This window comes from Panthera leo, chromosome A3 (genome assembly GCF_018350215.1).
Source record: "Panthera leo isolate Ple1 chromosome A3, P.leo_Ple1_pat1.1, whole genome shotgun sequence".
Taxonomy (NCBI): Eukaryota; Metazoa; Chordata; class Mammalia; order Carnivora; family Felidae; genus Panthera; species Panthera leo.
In genome coordinates, this window is record NC_056681.1 from 110405018 (window position 1) to 110426379 (window position 21362).

General features: G+C 42.1%; 1 protein-coding gene across 2 annotated transcripts in view; it reads right to left on the bottom strand.

Annotated features, from left to right (window-relative positions):
- Nucleotides 1-21362, bottom strand: part of CRIM1 (cysteine rich transmembrane BMP regulator 1) — a 189012-nt gene that overhangs the window by 130076 nt on the left and 37574 nt on the right. For both annotated transcript variants that reach the window (XM_042933264.1, XM_042933263.1), the window contains exon 2: nt 18578-18751. In XM_042933264.1, coding sequence (XP_042789198.1) covers nt 18578-18751 — 174 coding nt within the window. The remainder of the gene's footprint in view (nt 1-18577; nt 18752-21362) is intronic.

Genomic DNA, 21362 nt, shown 5'->3' on the forward strand with positions numbered 1-21362 from the left:
GTTACCCAACTGCACTTACACACTCTCATTTATGACTTTTATTTATTTTTTCCCATCAGACTAGAAGCTTGGGGGACTGGGACCCTGTCTGTTCCATGCACTCTGTATTTAGCACAGCGTCTGACACAGAGCAGGTGCTCAATATATACTTGTTAAATGAAAGAATGCATGAATTAGGGGAGATTACATAGGCATTTGCTAGGGGCAGATGACCATTCCCTTCAACAGGAGTTTATAGGATAAATACATTCACTCTATAAACCTCAGACAAAACCAGCTTTTGTGACTCAGACAGTTTTTGAGAGCGACTCTGAAGGCTAATTCTAAATCTGTTAACATCTGTGCATATTAGTATTGCTTCCTAACTTTTTCGCGTCAGAACCCCTCAAAAAGCACACAAACAAACAACAGTGATGCCAAAGCCTGAGGGTCTGCGGCGCCGAGTGGCTAAGGTCAACCCCTGTCGGGAGGGGCATATGCTACCAAACTCAACTCCTATGGGAAAGAACACCTAGGGGATGTTGCTTCTTGTTATTCAAAATCTCAAGAAAAGCTGACACACTGACTGACACACACACACACACACACACACACACACAATTATTGGATGTAAAGCTGAGGGAATGTGTAAATGGGAAAATGTCTCCAGCTTACTGTTTTGATAGGAGTATTTAATGGGATGTCAGAGGCCATTACTCCACTCCCTAAAGTTTTCAGTGACCTCTCACTAGTGATCAATGACAAATATGGCTGAAATACTTACAGAGCCAAAATACATACGCTTTACAGGGACTTCAATTAGACTAGTTTCCTGTCTCAGCTACAGAAGAAACTCTCGAAGAAATATCTTCAAGCAGCTGAAAAACCAAATGAAGATCCCCAAACCACATCCTCATGAAGTAACAGGAATACAGTAATGAAGACACGAGAAGTTCAAAATACTAGGGCATTGAGGTGCATTGAATTCTGAGTATACAGAAGTATGTTTCTGTGCGCATGTGCAGGTATCTAACTTCACAGAACATCTGTACTTGTGTGGGGCTCTGTCGGCTCTTTGGTTCTAGGCTCCCTGTGAAACAACAAGCCATTCAATTAGGCCCTGCCTCGGAGCACAGGGCAGAAACCTATTGCTCTTGGCCTCACGACTGTCCTTCCCAGCTTGTGTGAAAAGACCATGTTGACTGTACTGGGGAAAAAAAAAATTAAAGGAAAGAAAGCTCTACTGTTGTAACTGTGCCAAAGAAGTATAAAGAAACAAACCCAGATGCTAGAATTTAAGGCATTTCCTCTGTTTTGTGACTATGTCCTTTAACTGAAGGTCAAAAGAACATTAAATGGTTTAAATATTTTAAAGCCCAGGATGGATATTTTTGTGGCCCTCTCAGTTTATGTGCACCAGGGACATAGATCTAGTTGACATTTAACAAGCAGGGTCTATCCAGCAGCATTCAAAGAAAACCCTGGTATCACTTGCAAACAGGATTGATTTGAATTTCTGGTACTTTACATTAATACAGATCGGTTCATTTCCCTGACAGCCTGAGCCCTTCCGCAATGCCAGTAAGAAAATCAAGTCATTCGTAAGCTCACTGCGCCTTAATCCCTCCGCATGTCTGTGTTCTCATTTTATAACTTTTTTCCCCCTGGGGACATTCATTTATTTTTGATGCTACACATAACAGTAAATAATGTGAGATATAATCATCTTATTTCTCTTCTCTTTAAGGAGGCACTTAAGATTTATAAAGACCTCAAATGTGTTTTCTGGTCATAGAAAACAGTATCTCAGACCATGAGACATACAGCAAGATCAATCATGTTACACTATGTTCAGAAAACGTCCATCAAATGGGCTACCCCACGTGGTGATAGGACTCCTATCCCAAAGTAATTCTTTTAAGAGATGACAAAAGTCTCGATGGAAAGGTTAACAGGACTCAAGAACGGATGACATGAAACCATGGAGCATCAAGTTAGTATGTGACTTAATTAAAAATCCCTCTGAGTTGGGGCGCCTGGGTGGCTCAGTTGGTTGAGCGTCTGACTTCAGCTCAGGTCGTGATCTCACGGTTCATGGGTTCGAACCCCTGCATCGGGTTCTGTGCTGATAGCTCAGAGCCCGGAGCCTGTTTCGGATTCTGTGTTTCCCTCTCTCTCTGCTCCTCCCTCACTCGCACGCTGTCTCTGTCTCAAAAATAAACAAACGTTAAAAAAAAAAATTGCTCTGAGTTGATGAGTGATACGACTAAAAGATACTAGAAAGATCTCATATCAACCAAGAGAGCAATAAAATAGAGCAAGGAACTCCCACGGCAGAGCTCTGAAGGGCCATATATGGAGACTCCTAAAAAAACACCATTTCACTGAGGCTGGTCCAAAATAGCTTAATCTCAGAAATCTGGGCACCTTTATCCTATGTTGACTCTAACGTTCTTCCCCAGTATTCTCCTTGCCATATATAGAAAATTGCAACACACTTTGTAAGTTAACCACCACTCCTTTTTTGTTTACCAGAATTCTGGGTTATTTACTGGAATGTTTTAAATAATTCTGCTGGGAGTCATCATGGTTACTAAAGGACATACCATCTAATCATGACCCGTAGCAGCTCTTGTCTACCCAAAGGAACAAAAGCCTTCTGACTTGTTGCTCTAGAAATGTCAACAAAAGGAAAGCAGTTTTCAACTTTATCTCTCATACTTCCCTTGCTACTCAATAGGGTCAGCTTCACTAGCATGTAGGAAGCAGATAGACAACACGGTTTAATAGCAAAGTTGGGTGTGGTTGCTATGGCGATAAGGGAAATGAAAGTGGAAGAAGTTGGAATAATATTTATTTGAAGAGTCTTGCCTTCTCTTCCGTAAGCTAGTCACAAAGTGCATGATGTTACGCCAATTCTTATAAAGAAACGCTGGAATGTATAGCTGCGGGTTAGATTCTAGGACTAATTTCTACCATCAAAGAAGAGCAAAATTTTCAGGAAACTCTTAAGCAAAAAATGTAAACACTATTATCAGCACTGTCACATTTAATAACATATAGGGAAATACAGACATACACGCGTCAAGATAAAAATTATACGGTTGTACTTATTTCCACGTATTAACTGTTAGGTCACCTGGCACGTACGTGTGCTTGTATGTATCTAGCTATAGAGTCACACGTGTACGTGGAACGTGTGTGATACGATGTGCTTTTGGTACAGAAAATACACACATGCACGTGTGACATGATTTTTTTTTTCCAGAAAAAACATGTTTCCTAACACACATGGGCACACACTATTAGAGAGAGACGACATGAGGTATACTCTCCAGATTAAAGATGTTTGCTTACTTATTGAAATATCTGAAGGACCCCCAAGGACTTATTATAAGCCTTGAATTTAAGCAGACACGAAGCCAGGCCAGGAGGCATGAGAAAACACACAGGTAACATTTCTGGGAGTTCTGTGTTGCACTGAGGTGTGACCCCACAGCCTAATTTCCTTTGAAAAATTCCTGACAGAACAGAAACAAATTGGCTCTCAATCAGAAAGCATTCAGAAGGTTCCACCGTGATTAGCAATCGGAATGCCAAAAGGCACTGAGAACACATAAATGCAGTAATATCGTATCTTCTTTTTACCACCACAGAGATAAATATCACTTTCAATGTCACAGGCAAAGTAGTTAGAAAGTATGAAAACCTCACTAATTGCCCAGATCTGGGTCAGGCACAACTGAGACTATTAGATTTTGCCTCATGCCTTAGAAAGTAAGCAAGCACAGTCCCCTGAGGCCACAGTAGGACCACCATGGAACAGGTCACCAGTGCCCCTACTCAACCTAGTTTCAAGGATATTTGTAGAAGCCTCTTTCTATGCACGTCTGTCATGAACTCAAACTACACCAAAACACTGAAACAAGCATCCTTTCATGTTGCAAAAACACACCCCTGATATTTATAAAAGTTTGTGAGGCAGATTTTTTTTTTTTTTTGCCAAAGCAGCAGGAATGGTAAATAATAATCTTTTCTATAATACAAATACATAAACGAGATCAGAAGATATGCTACACGCCTTTAACATGTCCTTCTGTTAAGGGAACCACCAGTGGTCTTACCCATCCTTCTTATTTCCAGGACTTTTACTCTCAATGACAGAACATGGGAACAGATTTTGAAGAGGAGAAAAAATGATTTCATTTTTCAAGCTGAGTAAAAGGGAGGGGGGGGGAACCTAAGAAGAACATGATAAAATGTGAGCTCATTTTACTGACACATAGCTTTTCTTTATGTCTATAAAACTTGGATTTTATCTACAGACAAATATATGGATATATTAAGAAGAAGTATCAATTTTTTAACAGTATTAAATTCTTGTATTGTTCTTTTGTTACTGGAACAGGAAAAGAAACGTTACTGATAAGGAGAAAGCACTTTACTTGCTTTTCGGGAAATTAAAAAAAAAATTCCAGCGACCAAGAAAAGAATAATGAAGTGTAGGAAAACTAGGAAGTTGTCAGCCAGAAACAAAAAACACATCCACGATTTAAAGGAACATTCCAGTCTCTTACAAATTCACACAAATATTAATTCATCACATGTTAATTCCTTCCCTCTTCCAACTTTACAGGCACTACTTGTAGCTGTTACTTCCTCCCAATGCAAAAAACACTTAGCAACAGAGACTGTAAATCAAAAGCCAGGAAGGTCATAGAATATATCCCCAGCTTTAGATCTATCAACAACCAATGTGAATAGAGCGCCTGAACCATTAAAAGAATGGTCTCATAGGTTTCAAAACTATTCAAATGCTCAGTACAGCACACTTTGTCATCAGTATGAACTAGGGAATGAGTCACATTTTATGTTCATTAGAATATTTCTTTTAAAAGCCCCAAATATTGAATTTTAGTGGTCTTAAACACCTTTCTTGAGAGAGTTATAAATTCCACAAAGAAGATACAGGCATCAGTTCTAGCAATAAACACAATATGTCTATGAATCATAAAATAGCTTTTAAACTGGTTAAAATGAGCTTTGATTTATTTTTTGTTTCTTAGTATCTTCTAGAAGACCTACCATACACAACCCTTTTCAGAGTGGGAAAGGCCACTGAGTCCTTGCTACAGCCACATTCTTGGGACAGGATTCTTCCTGTATCACCACAAAAACAGCAGTGCAGCTGGGCCGGCCCTGGGCCCACGCTCTCCAGGTGTGGGGACACACTCAGGATGGGCCAGGACAAACTTCCAGGATCCTTGCTTCATCCTAAAGAGCTTTCCTCCTTCTGGGCTGAGTTCCTTTCAGAGGAATTTCACAATTAGAAAGGATCAAAATGGAAATACTGGCCGAGGTACCACTCGAGTGTAATCAATCAATAAGGGTAAATAATTTAACATTCTGCCTAGATTATAGGAGCTGGTAGTAAAGAGAGAGAGAGGAGGTTGGGCTTCTGAGGTGGGAAGAAAACTGAAAGAACAGAACGGGGCCACTGAAGAAAAGAGACAAATTGGCAATCTTCGCTATTTTCACCTAAGCTTGGCTCCACTAACTTCCACTAAGAAGTGGGAGAAACCGTAGCTTTGACTCGGAGTTTACCTTTATGTGTGATGGCATGCATTCGGCCCTGTCTCCTTCCATTAATAGATTTCCTTGCTGGCTTAAAAATTAAAACCCTCTTTTTTCCAAAAAGTTTTTCCTTCCTGGAAGACCTCTTAATCAAGGTAGTATTAACTACGAAATACTGGCAAGCCTGGAAACAGGTTAAAAACACATCGCCTCCCAAAGAATCCTTACCTATATTGATAGAATTAACGGACATTTGACATGATCACTTTTTGATGGACTGCAAATTAAAACCATCAAGCTTGACTGCCTCGTCCAGGATCCCAGATTATGGTTTTGGAGCACTAATGACACTAAGTAATGAGGTTTTTCACGGCCTGAGTTTGGGAGTGACCACTCCTGGTGGCCCACACCCTCCAGGTGGTTGACGGAGACAGCCAGCCAGGGACAGGAGGACACAGAAGGTGCAGCTCCCACCCTTCTCAGAGGAAGGGGGCCATGCTGCGGGGAGTGGTCAGGCTCCCTTTGCAGCAGCTCAGAAGGCCAGGATTCCAGATCCTTTGCTTGTGGCAGGGAAAACCCTTGTGGGGGCCAGGTTAGCAGGACACAGCTGGGCAGAGCAGCGACTCAGCAGCTCTTCATGACAGAGCACCCGCCAAGCCCTGGGAATAACTGAAAGGTCACCTACAGCCAAGTCAGAAACCACAAATATGCAAGGGCCTGCTCAGGGTTACCCAGAAGTGGAGACGTTCACCTGCTAAAGGCCAAGATGGAAATGGAAACGTTCTAAGCTTGGCCCCCAAAGAACACCATTTATCTGACTGAAAGCACCAGGGTTTTTTCTGTCCTTTAACAGTAAGTGGGTTTTCAAAAATATATACTAACAACACAGTATTTAAACTTGAAACAGGCATCTGCTTGTAGCAAAAACTGTTCGCCTACAACTCCCGGTACTCCCATCCTAACCCAGGAGCAGGAACAAGGAGAGGACAGACGGACGTCTGGGCTGTACACAGCTTGGAATCACACAGAATGAGTTAAAGCAAAGGAAGGGTGGGGGAAACATGGTAAGTGGTACAGAACATTATTGCCTATTTACTTATAACTGCACAGAAAGCATCATTCCAAGGGTCAGATTGAAGATTTGGTTTTTTATACCACTTAAAAAAAATTTTTTTTAATGTTTATTTATTTTTGAAGGAGAGGGAGACAGAGCATGAACAGGGGAGGGGCAGAGAGAGAGGGAGACACAGAATCTGAAGCAGGCTCCAGGCTCTGAGCTGTCAGCACATAGCCCGACACAGGGCTCGAACTCACGAATGGTGAGATCATGACCTGAGCCGAAGTCAGATGCTTACTCAACTGAGCCACCCAGGGGCCCCTATACCATTTATTGTAACACCACTGGGGCTGAATAAAATGCTCCTCTACACAGACACAGACACGCACACTCCTCTCTTAAGCACTAGGATATAAAATATTTAATCAGGACTTTTTTTTTTTTTTTTTCCTGGGCACAAGAAATCACAACAACCAGAAGGTCACTGTATGACTTCCAACAGTTAAAATGCAGGTATAATTATTCAAACAACTGCTCCTCTCCAACTGGTCTCATGCCAAGTTCCTTGAGTTTCCTGTTTTGATTTCGCAGACATTTGAAACTGGTTTCCGCCTTTTGGTAGTCCTTTTTCTCCCCCTTGTACCAGTTATCAAGACACCAAAACAACAATTTGTACCTATAACATAAAATTCTAAAATACTGATTTAGTTGTCAACCTAAATAGTCTACTACTTATGAAAATAAATAACGGTGTCTATGCTTTCTTTCCCTGTGGCATTGATGGAATTCAAAATGAAACACATATATTTAGATTTCAAAGTGACTTTATATACGTGCTCCAAAGAAGAAAAGATGTATCACATTATCAATTTTTGACTGTTTTTACAAAGAGAGGGGGACAGCAATACAGATTTAAAGCTGCATAAAAGCCTTACTGTCTAAATGAAAGACGCATCTTTAATGGCACTTGGACAGCTAAGGGAAAAATCAAAATCGTGGTAACGAGGACCCTCGTCCACCTGGAGGGGAAGGTTAAATGGCTTTTTCTACGTGGACAAGGGAAGGGTTAGTGTTTCCATATGTGATAAGCACTGGTAACTGAATTCCTCGAAAATAATTTTTTAAACTATTTATAGGAGTGAAAGCAATCCATTCACAAGCATAACACTGGTTTCAGATAGAACTACCCTAAGAAAAACAATCTGCAATGAGTAACTTTAATGAAGTGCGTGACTAACTTGAAAATTATGAATTGGTGGAAGTTGTGAAGTAGGGGAGACACCGTTCCTGCCGTGCAGCGGGCTCGGCTTCCACAGAAGGACGAACCAGAGTCTGAGAGAATCCTTTTTTTTTTTTTTAAAGTGGTTAAGCTCATATATTCTATTAGTGAGGATTATATAACAGATTTGAAAGGCCAAGTACTTCCCAAAGGTTTTTTCCCTAAAATGTTCTATAACTAACCCCATGTCTATCCTTCTTTCAACCAAATACTTACAGTACTGACAAATTATAAGGACTTCATAAATTTAACTGTGCTAGATCACAATCTCACAGTGCACAGCAGTTATATTTGGGGGGAACATAAAATTTGACTTTCAGTACTGCTGAGCCTGTGAATTAATGATTTTACTGGATCATTTTTACTATAGTCAATACTATAGTAGAAAAGATTTGGGGATAATGACATTTAATACCATGCAGATTAATATAATTTATTTATATTTTTATTTATTTTTCAGAGAGAGAGAGAGAGAGAGATAAGAGTGTGAGCAGGGGAGGGCAGAGAGAAAGGGAGGCACAGAATCCGAAGCAGGCTCCAGGCTCCAGCTGCCAGCACAGAGCCCGACATGGGGCTTGAACTCACAAACCGCGAGATCATGACCTGAGCCAAAGTCGGACGCTTAACCGACTGAGCCACCCAGATGCCCAGATTGATATCATTTTTTAAAGAAATACATACACCTAAGGTCTAAAATATATTTCTAATATACAGGTAAAGTTAGAGAAACAATAATTTTTATTAAAAACAACTTCCCCAGTGGTGCCTAGGTGGCTCAGTCGGGTAAGTGCCTGGCTCATGGTTTTTGGCTCAGGTCATGATCTCATTGGGTCATGGGACTGAGCCCCACATCAGGCTCTGTGCTGACAGTGCAGAGCCTGCTTGGGGTTCTCTCTTCCTCTCTCTCTGCACCCCCCCCAACCCCCCTGCTGGAGCTCACACATGTGCTTTCTGTCTCATTCTTTCTCAAAATAAATAAAGTTAAAAATTTTTTAAAAACAAAATGCAATTTCCTCAGCATCCAAGTCTTGGGATTCGTTTAGTTCCTTGTCACGTGATCCTATGTGCACACTAGGAAATGCCTCAATTGGGTTTTAATTTCTTTTAATATTTACTTTGGAGAAAAGTTTTAATTTTCGTAATTATATAAGAAGGCCATTACTGTGTATCCGTATTTGAAGTCAGGCTTTATAACATATGCTTTATATTTAAACACATGCTCTGTGTTTAAAAGCAATGAAAGTAGTAGAAATCGGCAGGAAGCACAATGACGTTCTCTCAGATGTGCCTCCCTCACAGGGAGGCAGATTCACACAAACCCTCTGGGACTCTGCTACTCAGAGTGTGGCAGCACGGCTCCTCCTGGGGGCTCCCTGGGAAGTTCTTCCCAGCCCTAGTCCAGCCCCTGCAAGTCAAAATCACAGTGTGTCCATTAAGCTCTCTCAGGTCTAAGGCTCAGGAGATTCCTGCGCACGGGACGCCCATGCCTCGCCGTGGACCTCCAGCCCTTGTGGGAACATGGGTCAGGGCAGAGCTGGGTGCCTCTGTCGTCCTTACATTTTTATTATGGGATGGCAGCACATGTCCTGCTGCAGCTAACGTGTCTCCATCCAGCATGGCTCCGGCGGCCAGGGGGTCAAGAGGGAATTTGGTTGCACTACCTCAAAGATGGAACAAGTGTTAAACGACGCGCCCATCTCCGTTTGATCACGTTTCCTTGAGTGTTTTGGGGGGAGCATCATCCCCACTCCAAACACAAAAAGTCTGAGAATAAAGTTTTATGAATAAAAGTAGACAGTATCCAATTTCCTCCTAAATACTAATTAACAAATATTACAGATGGCATCACAAGGTAGACTATCTGATGAGGCCTCACAGGGCACCGCTGTACTACAGGCTACAGACTGAGAAAAAGATAAGCACTTATTTCTTAAAATAAGTGTAAATGTAGCACTTACACTTGTGTGAAAAAAAAATAAGTGCAATGTAAAACACTAAAAATGGAATAATCAGCTCACATAATATTAACATTTCCTTAGGGAGGATTGAAACAGTAAATCTGGAGCACAGAATAATTTATAAAAATTAAGGCGCTGAAGCAACTGTTATCTAGGTTTTTAAAACCTGAAAGGAAAAAGTCCATAAAACAGAAGTCATTTGTCTCTATGTCAAAATTAGTTTAGCTTCAGGGACGCCTGGGTGGTTCACAGGGGGTTAAGCATCTGACTCTTGATTGTGGCTCGGGTCATGATCTCACTATCCGTGAGATCAAGCCCTATGTTGGGCTCTGTGTGGACAGCGTGGAGCCTGCTTGGGATTCTCTCTCTCCCTCTCTCTCTCTGCCTCTCTCCAGCTTGCACATGTACTCGTGCACACATGCACTCTCTCTTTCAAAATAAATAAACTTAAAAAACAAATACATAAGAAGAAAAAAAAACTACAGGTATCTAACTATATATACAAATCCTCTCATCTTCTTACTTATATTTAATTTCTGCCCAAGCATATATATTTCATGTAATGTAAGTTTACAAGACAGGTAAATGCTTAAAAATACCATTGAAGACATTTTTAAAAGAAAAAAATAAAAAAAAATCAAAAGCAAGCTCCTATAGGGTATCTAAAACGTGATTTAATTTATGCATCTGCACTTTCAGGGTCATTTAGAAAATGGCCCATTAGATGCAAAACAAAGTCCAGCTGGGAATCTGAGGTGTAGTGATACAGCATGTGCTTAAGATACTTTGAGTTAATACATGAATGAAGAAAGAGAGCAGCTCTAAAATGAAAACAGCAGACGCAGAAGGTACTTGTAGACAATGAGGAGAGTGTTCTTCCAGACTGAAAGAGCCCATGACTATCCACAGTGCTGCTTCTTTATTTTCCCATCCAATTGTCTACTCATCCTAGTGTCCTACCCTGGATGGCTCTAATCTCAAGGATGCATCTGACCAGCTTCTGCACTCCCAAACACTTTTAAAGCCTTTTTTGAACAAGGGAGTACAAATCCATCAATCCATCAATTGTTAATAGTTAAAATGATACATTCCCTTTTAACCTCCCACTATCATGGACACCAACAGTTGTGTTTGAGGTTAGCCGCCAGCAACGGTCCACGGGCTCCCTCTCCCTGTGCTGGTGTTACACTTCCCGCACCACTATCGCTACAGAGGCCCTTTCATCTCCCTCTTGGTGTGCGAACATGGCCGGCCACTTTCGTCCTCCATCACACACATTATTGTCACATCAACCTCTGATCTTCACATCACTTCCATACTCAAGTCATTAACAGCACCGCACTCTACAGGGGACGATGACACAATCCTTATCTCCAGGCTTCTGAGTTCTAGGCTCCTAAGTCCTATCTTCCCCTTGATCTCCAAAGACACCTCAAACACAATAAAACAAACTTAATATCCACTGCATCCAAACTCCCCTACAGCTGCTCTGCCTGTAATCCATTCTAGTGGATATCACCACTCAACAGACCAACCCGCATGCCCCATAAGCATCATATTCTGGCCATGACACCCCTGAAACATCTATCCTGACAATCACTCCCGCCTCCCCATCGGGCAGTCTTCCATTTCCTCATGCTCCAAAGTCAACCAGCCACTAAAGCCCACTGCCTTGACCACTCTAATTCCTCCCATCTGGACCCTTCTGCCCATCCTCCCCTTTCCATCTCCAAGGCTGCTCTTATATTCTCCCTTCCCTTCTGCTGAGCCACCCAACACATTTCTCCGAGTTGGACTCAGTCACCAATTACTCCACACAGCTCTCCTTGATTCATCCATTTTATGACTATCGAACAGTTCTTATTTGTTTACTCAATACAACGATGTCAAGTATCACATGCCAATTTTTTACTCTCTTTTCTCTAAAATAACTTGTAGAAGAAAATAGTAAATACACCCCCAAATTATAAACCATTTAACATTGCCTCCAAGTGCTTTTAGCTAAAACTAAAGGAGAAATTTCTTAAAACCTAAGTGTCTTCTCCCTTTTGTAAAATGTTCATTATGTGGCTCCAAATAGGAATAAATTTCACATAATCTATACTATTCCAGTAATCCACATGATGTGTGATACAACGATACCCAAAAAGTATATTTAAGAACACACTTTATGCATCCCACACAGATATCACTTCAACTAGTCTCTGGCTGATGATAAATCCGCATGGACTGGGTTGATTTTAGTTTTCTCTAGAATCTCCCGACAAAGTTATACCTCCGTGTGAAAAGGACTGACTTCTCAGGGATGTAGATCTTTGCAGTCCTCCGTATACTTAGCATGGAGCTACTTAATGAGTTAATTACATTAAAAATTTCTTAAGTGACAAATAGCTCTACTTGGGTAGAGCTTTGGGTTTTGTCCAAAACAAAACTCTGGAGTCTTCCTTAAATCTCCTGCTCCTAGTAAAGAGCACCACACCCTGCTTAAAACCCCAAATCTAAGAGTACTTTCTTGATTCCTCTTTCCCTCACGCCCTAGGCGTAACCCATCAACAAATCTAGTTCGAAATTATATCTCAAATCCACCCTTCCCTTTATCTCCAGCTCTGAAGTCTGAGCCACCATTACTTCTTCCCTGAATTACTAAAAGAACGCCCCCTACCTGTGACTGTTTCCACTCTTGTATCTTGCCACCTCCTACACGTCTCCACCAGATTCATTTTTTTAAGCCACACAAATCAAGTTAGGTTACATCCAGTTCACGACCCTCTAACATAGCTTCCCTATGTCCTCATCACAAAAGCCACTCACCTGACCATCACTTACATCGTGTGATGTGGCCTCCACCCTCTGCCCCTCCCCCATGACATTCCAGTCTCACTGACCTTGCTGTTTCTTGTTATTCTTTCAACACGCCAAGCTGGCTCAGAACTTTCACACTCGCAGTTCCTTCTGAATGGAAGGCTCTCCTGTCAGACCATCCTAAATTTGATGCTCTCTTACGTTCAGATTTCACTGCGAATGCTCTCCCTTCATGGGAAACTTCCCTGACCCCCATATCTGAAAGCAATTTTCTCAGTAATCCTAGTGATTCTCGTATCATCCTAATTATTGCTTTTCATAGCTCCTCTCACATTGTACGGCATTCTCCGTTCATTTTTGCGTTTTCACGTCACCTCTCCCCTTCTGAACGTAAGCTCCATGACAGCTGTACCCCTGGCCACTAGAACTGTGCCCAGTACAGAGTCGGCACTCAAATATTTGCTGGACGAATGAATATCGAATGTTTTCCAGGGTGGTTTACATCCTTCTCTGAACTTGTTTTCATACTTCTGATTACTTTTCGATTTCATGACCACCCTAAATTATATTAATTTTTTAGAAAATTGGGGCACCTGGGTGGCTCAGTCGGTTGGGTGGCCGACTTCGGCTCAGGTCATGATCTCATGGTCCGTGAGTTCGAGCCCCGCGTCGGGCTCTGTGCTGACAGCTCAGAGCCTGGAGCCTGTTTCAGATTCTGTGTCTCCCTCTCTCTGACCCTCCCCTGTTCATGCTATGTCTCTCTGTCTCAAAAATAAATAAACGTTAAAAAAAAAAAAAATTAAAAAAAAAAAAAAAAAAAAGAAAAGCCACTGACCCCAACGTGGAGACATATACAAACTTAAAGGCCCACCTTCTTCACTGTATCATGGAAATCTTTCGTATCCACTCTGACTGTAATTATTAAGCTCAGAGCAGCCCCTCCAGAAAACCCTTGCAGCAACTGCAGAGACGGGTACTGCTCTCGCTAGTTTTGTCCCCTCCTCTGATGGTACAACAATTGAACTTTTGTGAAGCTCAGTACAGCACAGACCAAACCAAGGATGAACAGACAGTGAAGCATAGAATTATTATGTTTTATTATCAAGGTGATATGACCTGCAGGTCATTCCATTTATTAGACTTCCTTCTCCTTGAAGAAATACACAGGATTCTGGCAAACCATTCTGCATGGAGCCATGGATGGTTGTATCCTGTTGTCTCTAAATTCGTGACAAACTGATTTTATGGTGACTTGTTCATATATTTTAGGAAAGGAAACATTTGGTAAAATCCAGGACCAACTCCTTCCCTTTAAATTTTTTTTTAAATTAAAAAATTGTTTTATATTGTTACTAATTTTTGAGAGAGAGAGAGAGAGAGAGCGTGAGCGAGCATGAGACGGGGACGGGCAGGGGGGGGGGACAGAGGATCTGGAGCGGCTCTGTGCTGACAGCCCCACGTGGGGCTCGAACTCACTAACTGTAAGAGCATGACCTGAGCTGAAGCCGGATGGTTAACCAACTGAGCCACCCAGGCGCCCCTCTTTCCCTTTTAAATGAATTAAGCAAAACATAGTAACTTTTTAATACCCAGAAATTGCCAGTATTCTTTATAAACCTATAAATATGATATTGAAATGCCCTGCAAGGACATCCACACATTTTTTAAAGTGTTGATGTCATTATGTTTGGAACTCATGCTCAGAATTTACTCCCAAAGCATGGAAATGGGAGACCCGTGTTTTCTCATTACATTCTGGCCAGAATACTATTCTTTCTGCCCCACCCCCAACACTGTACATGTAAGCTCTACAAAGTGCCCAGAAGAATGGGCCTAAAAAGAAGGCTTTAACCAGAACTAACTATTCATCTTCCCACAAGAGAACACCAAGAACCAAGTCTAAACTACCAGGTCACCCATCGTTACTGGATTCTTATCTTCACTGGGCTCTGCAAAATTCATCCACGCCCTGCACAACCCTCCCTCCCAAATCCTTCTACCATGCCTTCTAGAACTCATGGGTCTGTCATCACCGGAGTCCCCTCTGCCATCATTGTCCCCTCACCTTTGTGTCTTAACTGAAACCTGGTACTCCCTGGCTACTCTGTCCCTTGACATCCTCTCAAGTAGAGATGGCTTCATCTCCCACACTCCACAAACCTGAGGGTGGGGCCGGTGTCCCCTGTGTTCTCGCTGCCACTTTCGATCACTCTTCCTTTACCCCTTTAAAAAATAAAACCTCGTGGGCGTGAAGCACACGCGATGAGAGACTGCGCGCCTGCCGCACAGAGTTGTGTCTTCCCCATTCTCCGCTCTGTCCTTCCTGACCCAGGGGGCCCGTCTATCACAGCAACACTCTCCTGCGTGACCCTCCGGCTCTGGGCCCCTCTCTTCCTATCAAATGTACCGGGAAACTCCCACCCCTGGTCAAACCCAGCTCCCTCCACCCCCACTGCACCTGCACCACGGCTGGAGGGGGCACACGACTGTTGGCGGGCTGCCTTGCAAATTTATAACCGCTAGCCTCAAGTAAGCTGTGGGCACTAGTGGGGACCCTAATCCGCTTCCCTGGTTAATGCACCTGCCCCTCTCTGAGATGAATTTACATTCTCCCTCTCCCCCTCCTCAGTATTTCACACCTCTTTTCCCCCTCAGAGTCAGCGGACGACCTTGCTGTCTGTACCGTCTCTGAGAAAACGAAACAATCATGCTCCTCTCTCCTCACTTTGTTCCTGCAAATCACGCGTTTTCTTACATTAACTGCTTTCTCACTTCTTACTAGATCATTGTCATTAAACGTGCTGTCGTATCTGTCATAGATTTAAAGCCCCTCTGGACTCTACGTCTCCCTAAAACAAACGCCCCATTCTCCAGTTCCACGTCGTCACAAACATCTCAGAAGTCTCCCCACCTCCATAACCTGTACTATCATTCTTGTGGCATTGCAGGTTGGGAAGCCTAGAATCATCTTCGTGCATTTTCATCCTTCCCCTGTCAGCAGATACCGTAGGTTCTTTCAGCAAAACGGTGCGTACCCACCTCTTCCTTGCTGTTTCCCCACTAGCCCCCAGTCCAGTCTCTCTTGGCCCTGCGTCTCAGTAACTGAACCAGTTCTCCGGCGAGCCTCCGGACTGCAGTATCTCCCCTGCTAACCCACCACCCCAGTCTGCCCATCACTGACTTCGCCAGGCTCTGCTCATAAAACTGCAGTGGTTTCTGATAGTTCCTATTACCAGGCTTAAGCTCCTTGTTTGAAGCTGCCGGTCCCAGGCCGCCTGGTCCCAGGCCGCCTCCCCATCTTTATTTCCTATAACCTGTCAATATAAAACCTCGTTCTCTTAGACCAGCGTCCCACATGCCTTACATGAGGCATGCGGCCTCATTTCTAGGTTGCATTCTTTTGTCCACATTGTTCTCCTTCCTAGAATCCATCACCATGCATGTTCTAAATCGTTCTGCCTCTACCTCCTCCACACCCTTCCCTGCAACTCCGGGCCACACTTCTCTGGCCCTAAACTGCTAGAAGTATTCCAAGTCTCCATTGCTGTTAACGACTTAATTGGATACAGCAGTATTCCATCACTAATTCTTTCATATGCAATAGAAACTTGAATATAGTTGAGCTTTTTCCTTCAAACTTGTTTCTCAGGAAAGGGAAATCCCTAATACTGACTTCTTATAAGATCTTGAATATTGCAGGTGCTTTATTTTGAAAAACACAAAAGTAGAAGATACATTAACCTTAAATGACCTCAACCAATTCTACTTTTGGATTACATAGAGGCCATCTGACAGAATCTGTTAACAACAACAAAAGGTAAAGAAATTTAATCAGCTACAGTAATTATTCCTGAGGGAATGCTCTCAAAATTGGAAAGTGCTAGATCTTGTAAACAGCCTATTTAGAATCACTTTAAAAATCAATGCCATTAATTTCCACACCGTAAAGATCATAAATATACACCTAACTAATTAAAAATGCAACTGTCCCAGTTTTATGTCAAAAGACACAGAGTTCTGAACAAAACTTCATGTGCTAACTTAAATTCAAAATCTGCTACATCTCAAACAATTTAGACAGTAGGGAAGAGAGTGTGCTGAAGAATAGGGTGTTATAGGACTTGGAAGGTAGCCCGAAAGAGGACAATGACAGCGACAGTGACACATTTAAAACATTTGAGGAAAAAAACCAAACCAAAACAAACAAAAAACAAAAAACCCAGCTTTGTGAAATGAAGAGTGGCAAAAATAATCTAAATTGCTATATTACTTAATATAATGTGATTTTAAGTATGTCTAACTAGATATTTGACCACTAACTACATCTATCTCCCTGAAAGTTTACGTACACTACAATAGGTGAAATACTTTTTTTCCCGGAAGGCAGTGAGGTAGGGACAGGGTGAGGGCAGAGCCACAAGACAATGAAAACGAGTTAGGGAACATGCTGTCTAACGTGATGACGTAGATGAGAACACGTGACATGGTTACTTCTAGGCTTCTTACTGACCAACTGCGTGGAGCTCAGTTCTCCAATTCTCAAATTTAAGGGCCAGACTAAATGGTATCTACCTAAGACTCTCTGCAGTTCTAAAATTTTATTTCTATTGTTTCCTACTATAATCTCTTCTAATGATTCAGCAGTATTGGTAATTACAAAGAGAAATTTGTACTTCTGCTATTTTAGAGGCTATTGTAAATTTCTTATCCTCTATTATCATTTAATAGGAGTTGGAAACTTAATACAATTCAAAAACGTCAGTCCTGCTGTACTGCCCTCATGAGACCTCACAAATCCTTGGTATTCCAAACCACATTACCAATCTCTCCATCTTAGAATGACATCACATTCATTCAGCTCTTTTCTTCCTTTTTCTCATTCAGCTTTTTTTCCCCCCTCTAGAGGAACCTGGAGCTAGAAGAAAGTTCCATGCTGGTCTGGGGCAGGGCTGAGACCCAAGCCCAGGCTTCACCCTTTGTTAATCCTGGTTGCAAGCCATGGCACCAAACTCTCTGGGCATGCCACCCATGATTACTGTAGTTAGGAATCATACTTCCAACTCTCCAACCCTTCGCCTAGGTTTTATGCAGCAATGTGCAAAAGTTATGGACTGTATTAGTATAGTTTTCTTGTTTATTTGTTTTTTAATTTTTTTAATGTTTGTTTATTTTTGAGAGAGAAAGAGAGAGAGCGAGAGAGAGAGAGAGACAGCACGCGCACAAGTGGAGGAGGGGCAGAAAGAGAGGGGGAGACACAGATTCCGATGCAGGTTCCAGGCTCTGAGCTGTCAGCACAGAGCCGGACACGGGGCTCCAACTCAGGAGCCTTGAGATCACGACCTGAGCCGCAGTCAGACGCTCAACCAACTGAGCCATCCAGGCGCCCCTAATTTTCTTGTTATTTTAGTGTAATTTCTGACTTCATTTCACAGGTGAAGCACCCAATGACCCATCCACACCGATGTTCAACGTAAGCGTTCAACCATCACCGTGTGATCCTCCCGTCTCTGCTAAAGAGATACACATTCTTGCCAGATGAACTGCGTTTCTAATTAGCACCCTCCTCATGGAACACCACGCTATGGTAAATCAAGCGGAATGGACCTGGTGACGACAGATGCCGATCTCAAGCACACCACTCGTGAAATCATCCATTACGCAGAGGTGACCCAGGCAAGCTGGCACGGACCGCCCTGCTCATGCGACGACAGCACTACCCCGTTCCACGGCATCTAGGAACACAAATGCACGTGTGCACACAACACACACATCATCACATCAGCACCCAGTCAACTTTCTGCATTCTGTTTGCGGTTCTAAAAGCTACCAACCTCTGCAAGTGTGTCTCTGCCTCTTCAAGCTCAAACACCACCACCACTCGGAGTCACACGGTGCTAGGCCTCACAGTTGTAAAAAATCAGTACTTACCTTCAATCCTCTTCAAAGCTGAAAGGCACATATCCTTCCTCGGAAACTCAAAGGGATTGTTGCAGGTTCGAATGGTGTCACATTCGCATTTCCCATTGATTATATTGCAGCCAGACACGAGGTTTTCGTTGCAGGGTTCAAAACCAAGCAGTTGGTCATCGTCCCAGTTCTCATCTGTAAAACAATGAACAGCCACATAATATTTGCTTGCAGCTTCATTCAAAGGCCTGTTTGAGAGCAAAAGTGTGCAAAGATGTCAAGATTAACACCTGATATTGACACCTCAATTTATGAAAAGCGATTTGGCTGCAATTTGACAAACGAATGAAACCCAATCTCCTAGTAAGCGAGAAAAAGGAAATACAGCCACACGTGCAGACATTAAATAGCCAGTGTTTTGGGATCAAAAACTACCACCTCTCTTATGTGTTATTTTAAACAAAGATTCCTGGATTTTCCTACTTTCAACAAAATCACAGGAGTCACATTTGTCAATCTACAAAATGAATAAATCTACAATTTTTTTTTACTCCATCTGGTAGAGACTAGCTATAGGTTTAAAACAGCTCTGCAACTTAACACATCAAGACAACTAATAAACATAAAAACGAAGACCACCAAAAGAATCGAGAACAGATACCACGGTGGATATTTCTCCAATGCATTTCAGTTCGGATGCTCATGTCCACCAATGCCCAAAACCAAAGCCAGGGCCACAGTTTAGTGAAGGCTAGGCTAAGATCAAATCAGTATCCTGGTCATGGAATGGAGTCAAGTATAAGAAACAAAGGAGATCTCAGACCTACTTTCATGGGATTCAGCTCAAATGAAACAAGCATGACAGAATCACAGGCTGACTCTAATGCTACTCTTCATAGTTCAAACACCTCTTCTAGGAAACCAGACTCTACGAATCTCTGGGACATTTTATCAGTTTCCCCCCCTTAACATTATCTTTAATAGATGCTTTATCCTGCCTTGACCGGGTACTAACTGTTAAAGAGTAAACATGTTTCTGATAACCATATCTGGAGTGAATTTTTAAAAGTGTTTGAATTTAAGATATCTTAAATATGTTGCAAACTGCGGCAGGTATAAAGCCATCTTCAGAAAGTGTTTTCCTAGAAGACAGTGTAAACAAATGGCTATAATTTTTTTACAGCTAAATTTTACTTCTGGTGACATCATTAACTCACTGCATAAGTTAGGCCAAAGGCAGTTCTCCCTCACTGAAATAATCTTCTTGTCAATGAGTCTTTAGAAAGGCATCATTTACAACATAAAGAGCTTCATGGCAATTCTTTGAAAACGGAAAATAGAAAACCTCCTCTCTTCTGATTTCAGATCAGGCTCACTTATTTGATCCACGTCTCAACTCTTAGTAAAAACGATTTTAGAAGTTTCAACAAAAACACCACTTATCTGTTTTAAAATCTGTTTTCCTGTTTAGCCTGTATTTGCGTTTAGAAATAACGTGTAAACACACGAAGGTGCATTCCTATCTTCAAGACAACAGTAAAATTACTAAATTGCCCTGAAAGGAAAACCAGAAAAGAACACAATGAGACAACACGGAAACGTAGGTGATAATTTAGTCTTCGGCTATAGTATAGAATACGTGGCAGTTGAACATGCTATTAGTACCACTCCCCTAATCTAGTTCAGTGACATTTGTCATGAAGACATTTTGGGGACTTTATATTCACATTTGTAACTCCAAGTTAGTTCAACCCTAGGAACTTAGAAACTTATAAGAAATCAAGTAACATCTGACCCACTAGAAAACTACCTCTTCTCTTCTATCTCTCCTTTCTGTTTTTCTTTTCCCCCATCATATTCTAAAAAGAAATTTTTATTCCTTTTTTTATAAATATGTACACAGTTAATCTATCACCAAATCGAGTGGATTCCAATTTTCCCCCACAGTAAACCCCCCTTTCCTCCATTAGAACTAGAATTCCCCGAAGACATCATTGTCCTAAAAGGACTGCAACATCCTCTCTCACCTGTCTCCCAGCCACCATCCTCTTGTCCCTCCATGGCCCCATTCCCCACACCATCACCCCAGTCATCGCCCTCAAAAAACAAACCTGCCCCGTGGTTCTCTCTTGCCAACAAGGAAAAGCCCAAACTTCTTATTGCAGAATAAAAGGTTCTTCATCGTATGGCTTCTACTTCTACAGACTTCTCTTTCACCAAGCCCTCACATATCCCAATGCCCTAGGCACACTGCAATTCTCACTACAAATCCTTCATCACTGCTTCCACACCTTTGCTCATGGAGTATCATCTGCCTAGAACCCTTCCTTTCCCTTCCGCCCGTAACTCCTATTCATCCTTGAACACCCAGTTCAAACATCACCTTTTTGGAGAAGTCTTCTCCATGCTTCCTCAGGCATGTGCGCCGACCTCTGGTCCCCTATGACGATAGCTTTATGTAAGTCAAACTTCCCCACTAGGTAAGAGTCCTTGTGTGTAGAAGTCAGATCTCATCCAACTTTGAATCCCCTTGACCCCAGAACTTAATACAGTGTTCAATAACTGTACATATAGTACTGTAACATATATTTGTGTGCATGTATGCACGCACGCACACACACACACACACACACACACACACACACACACTATACTATAAATCCAGTCACGTATTTCATGTCATTGGTCTGGTCAATGTTATGGTCCATGCATTTTCGAGGAAGACCATTTTCCCTGAATGTGGAATCACAATTAAAAAATGGCAGTTGACACTCTTCCTGGCTCCTTACTGATTCCTGCTTTGTTC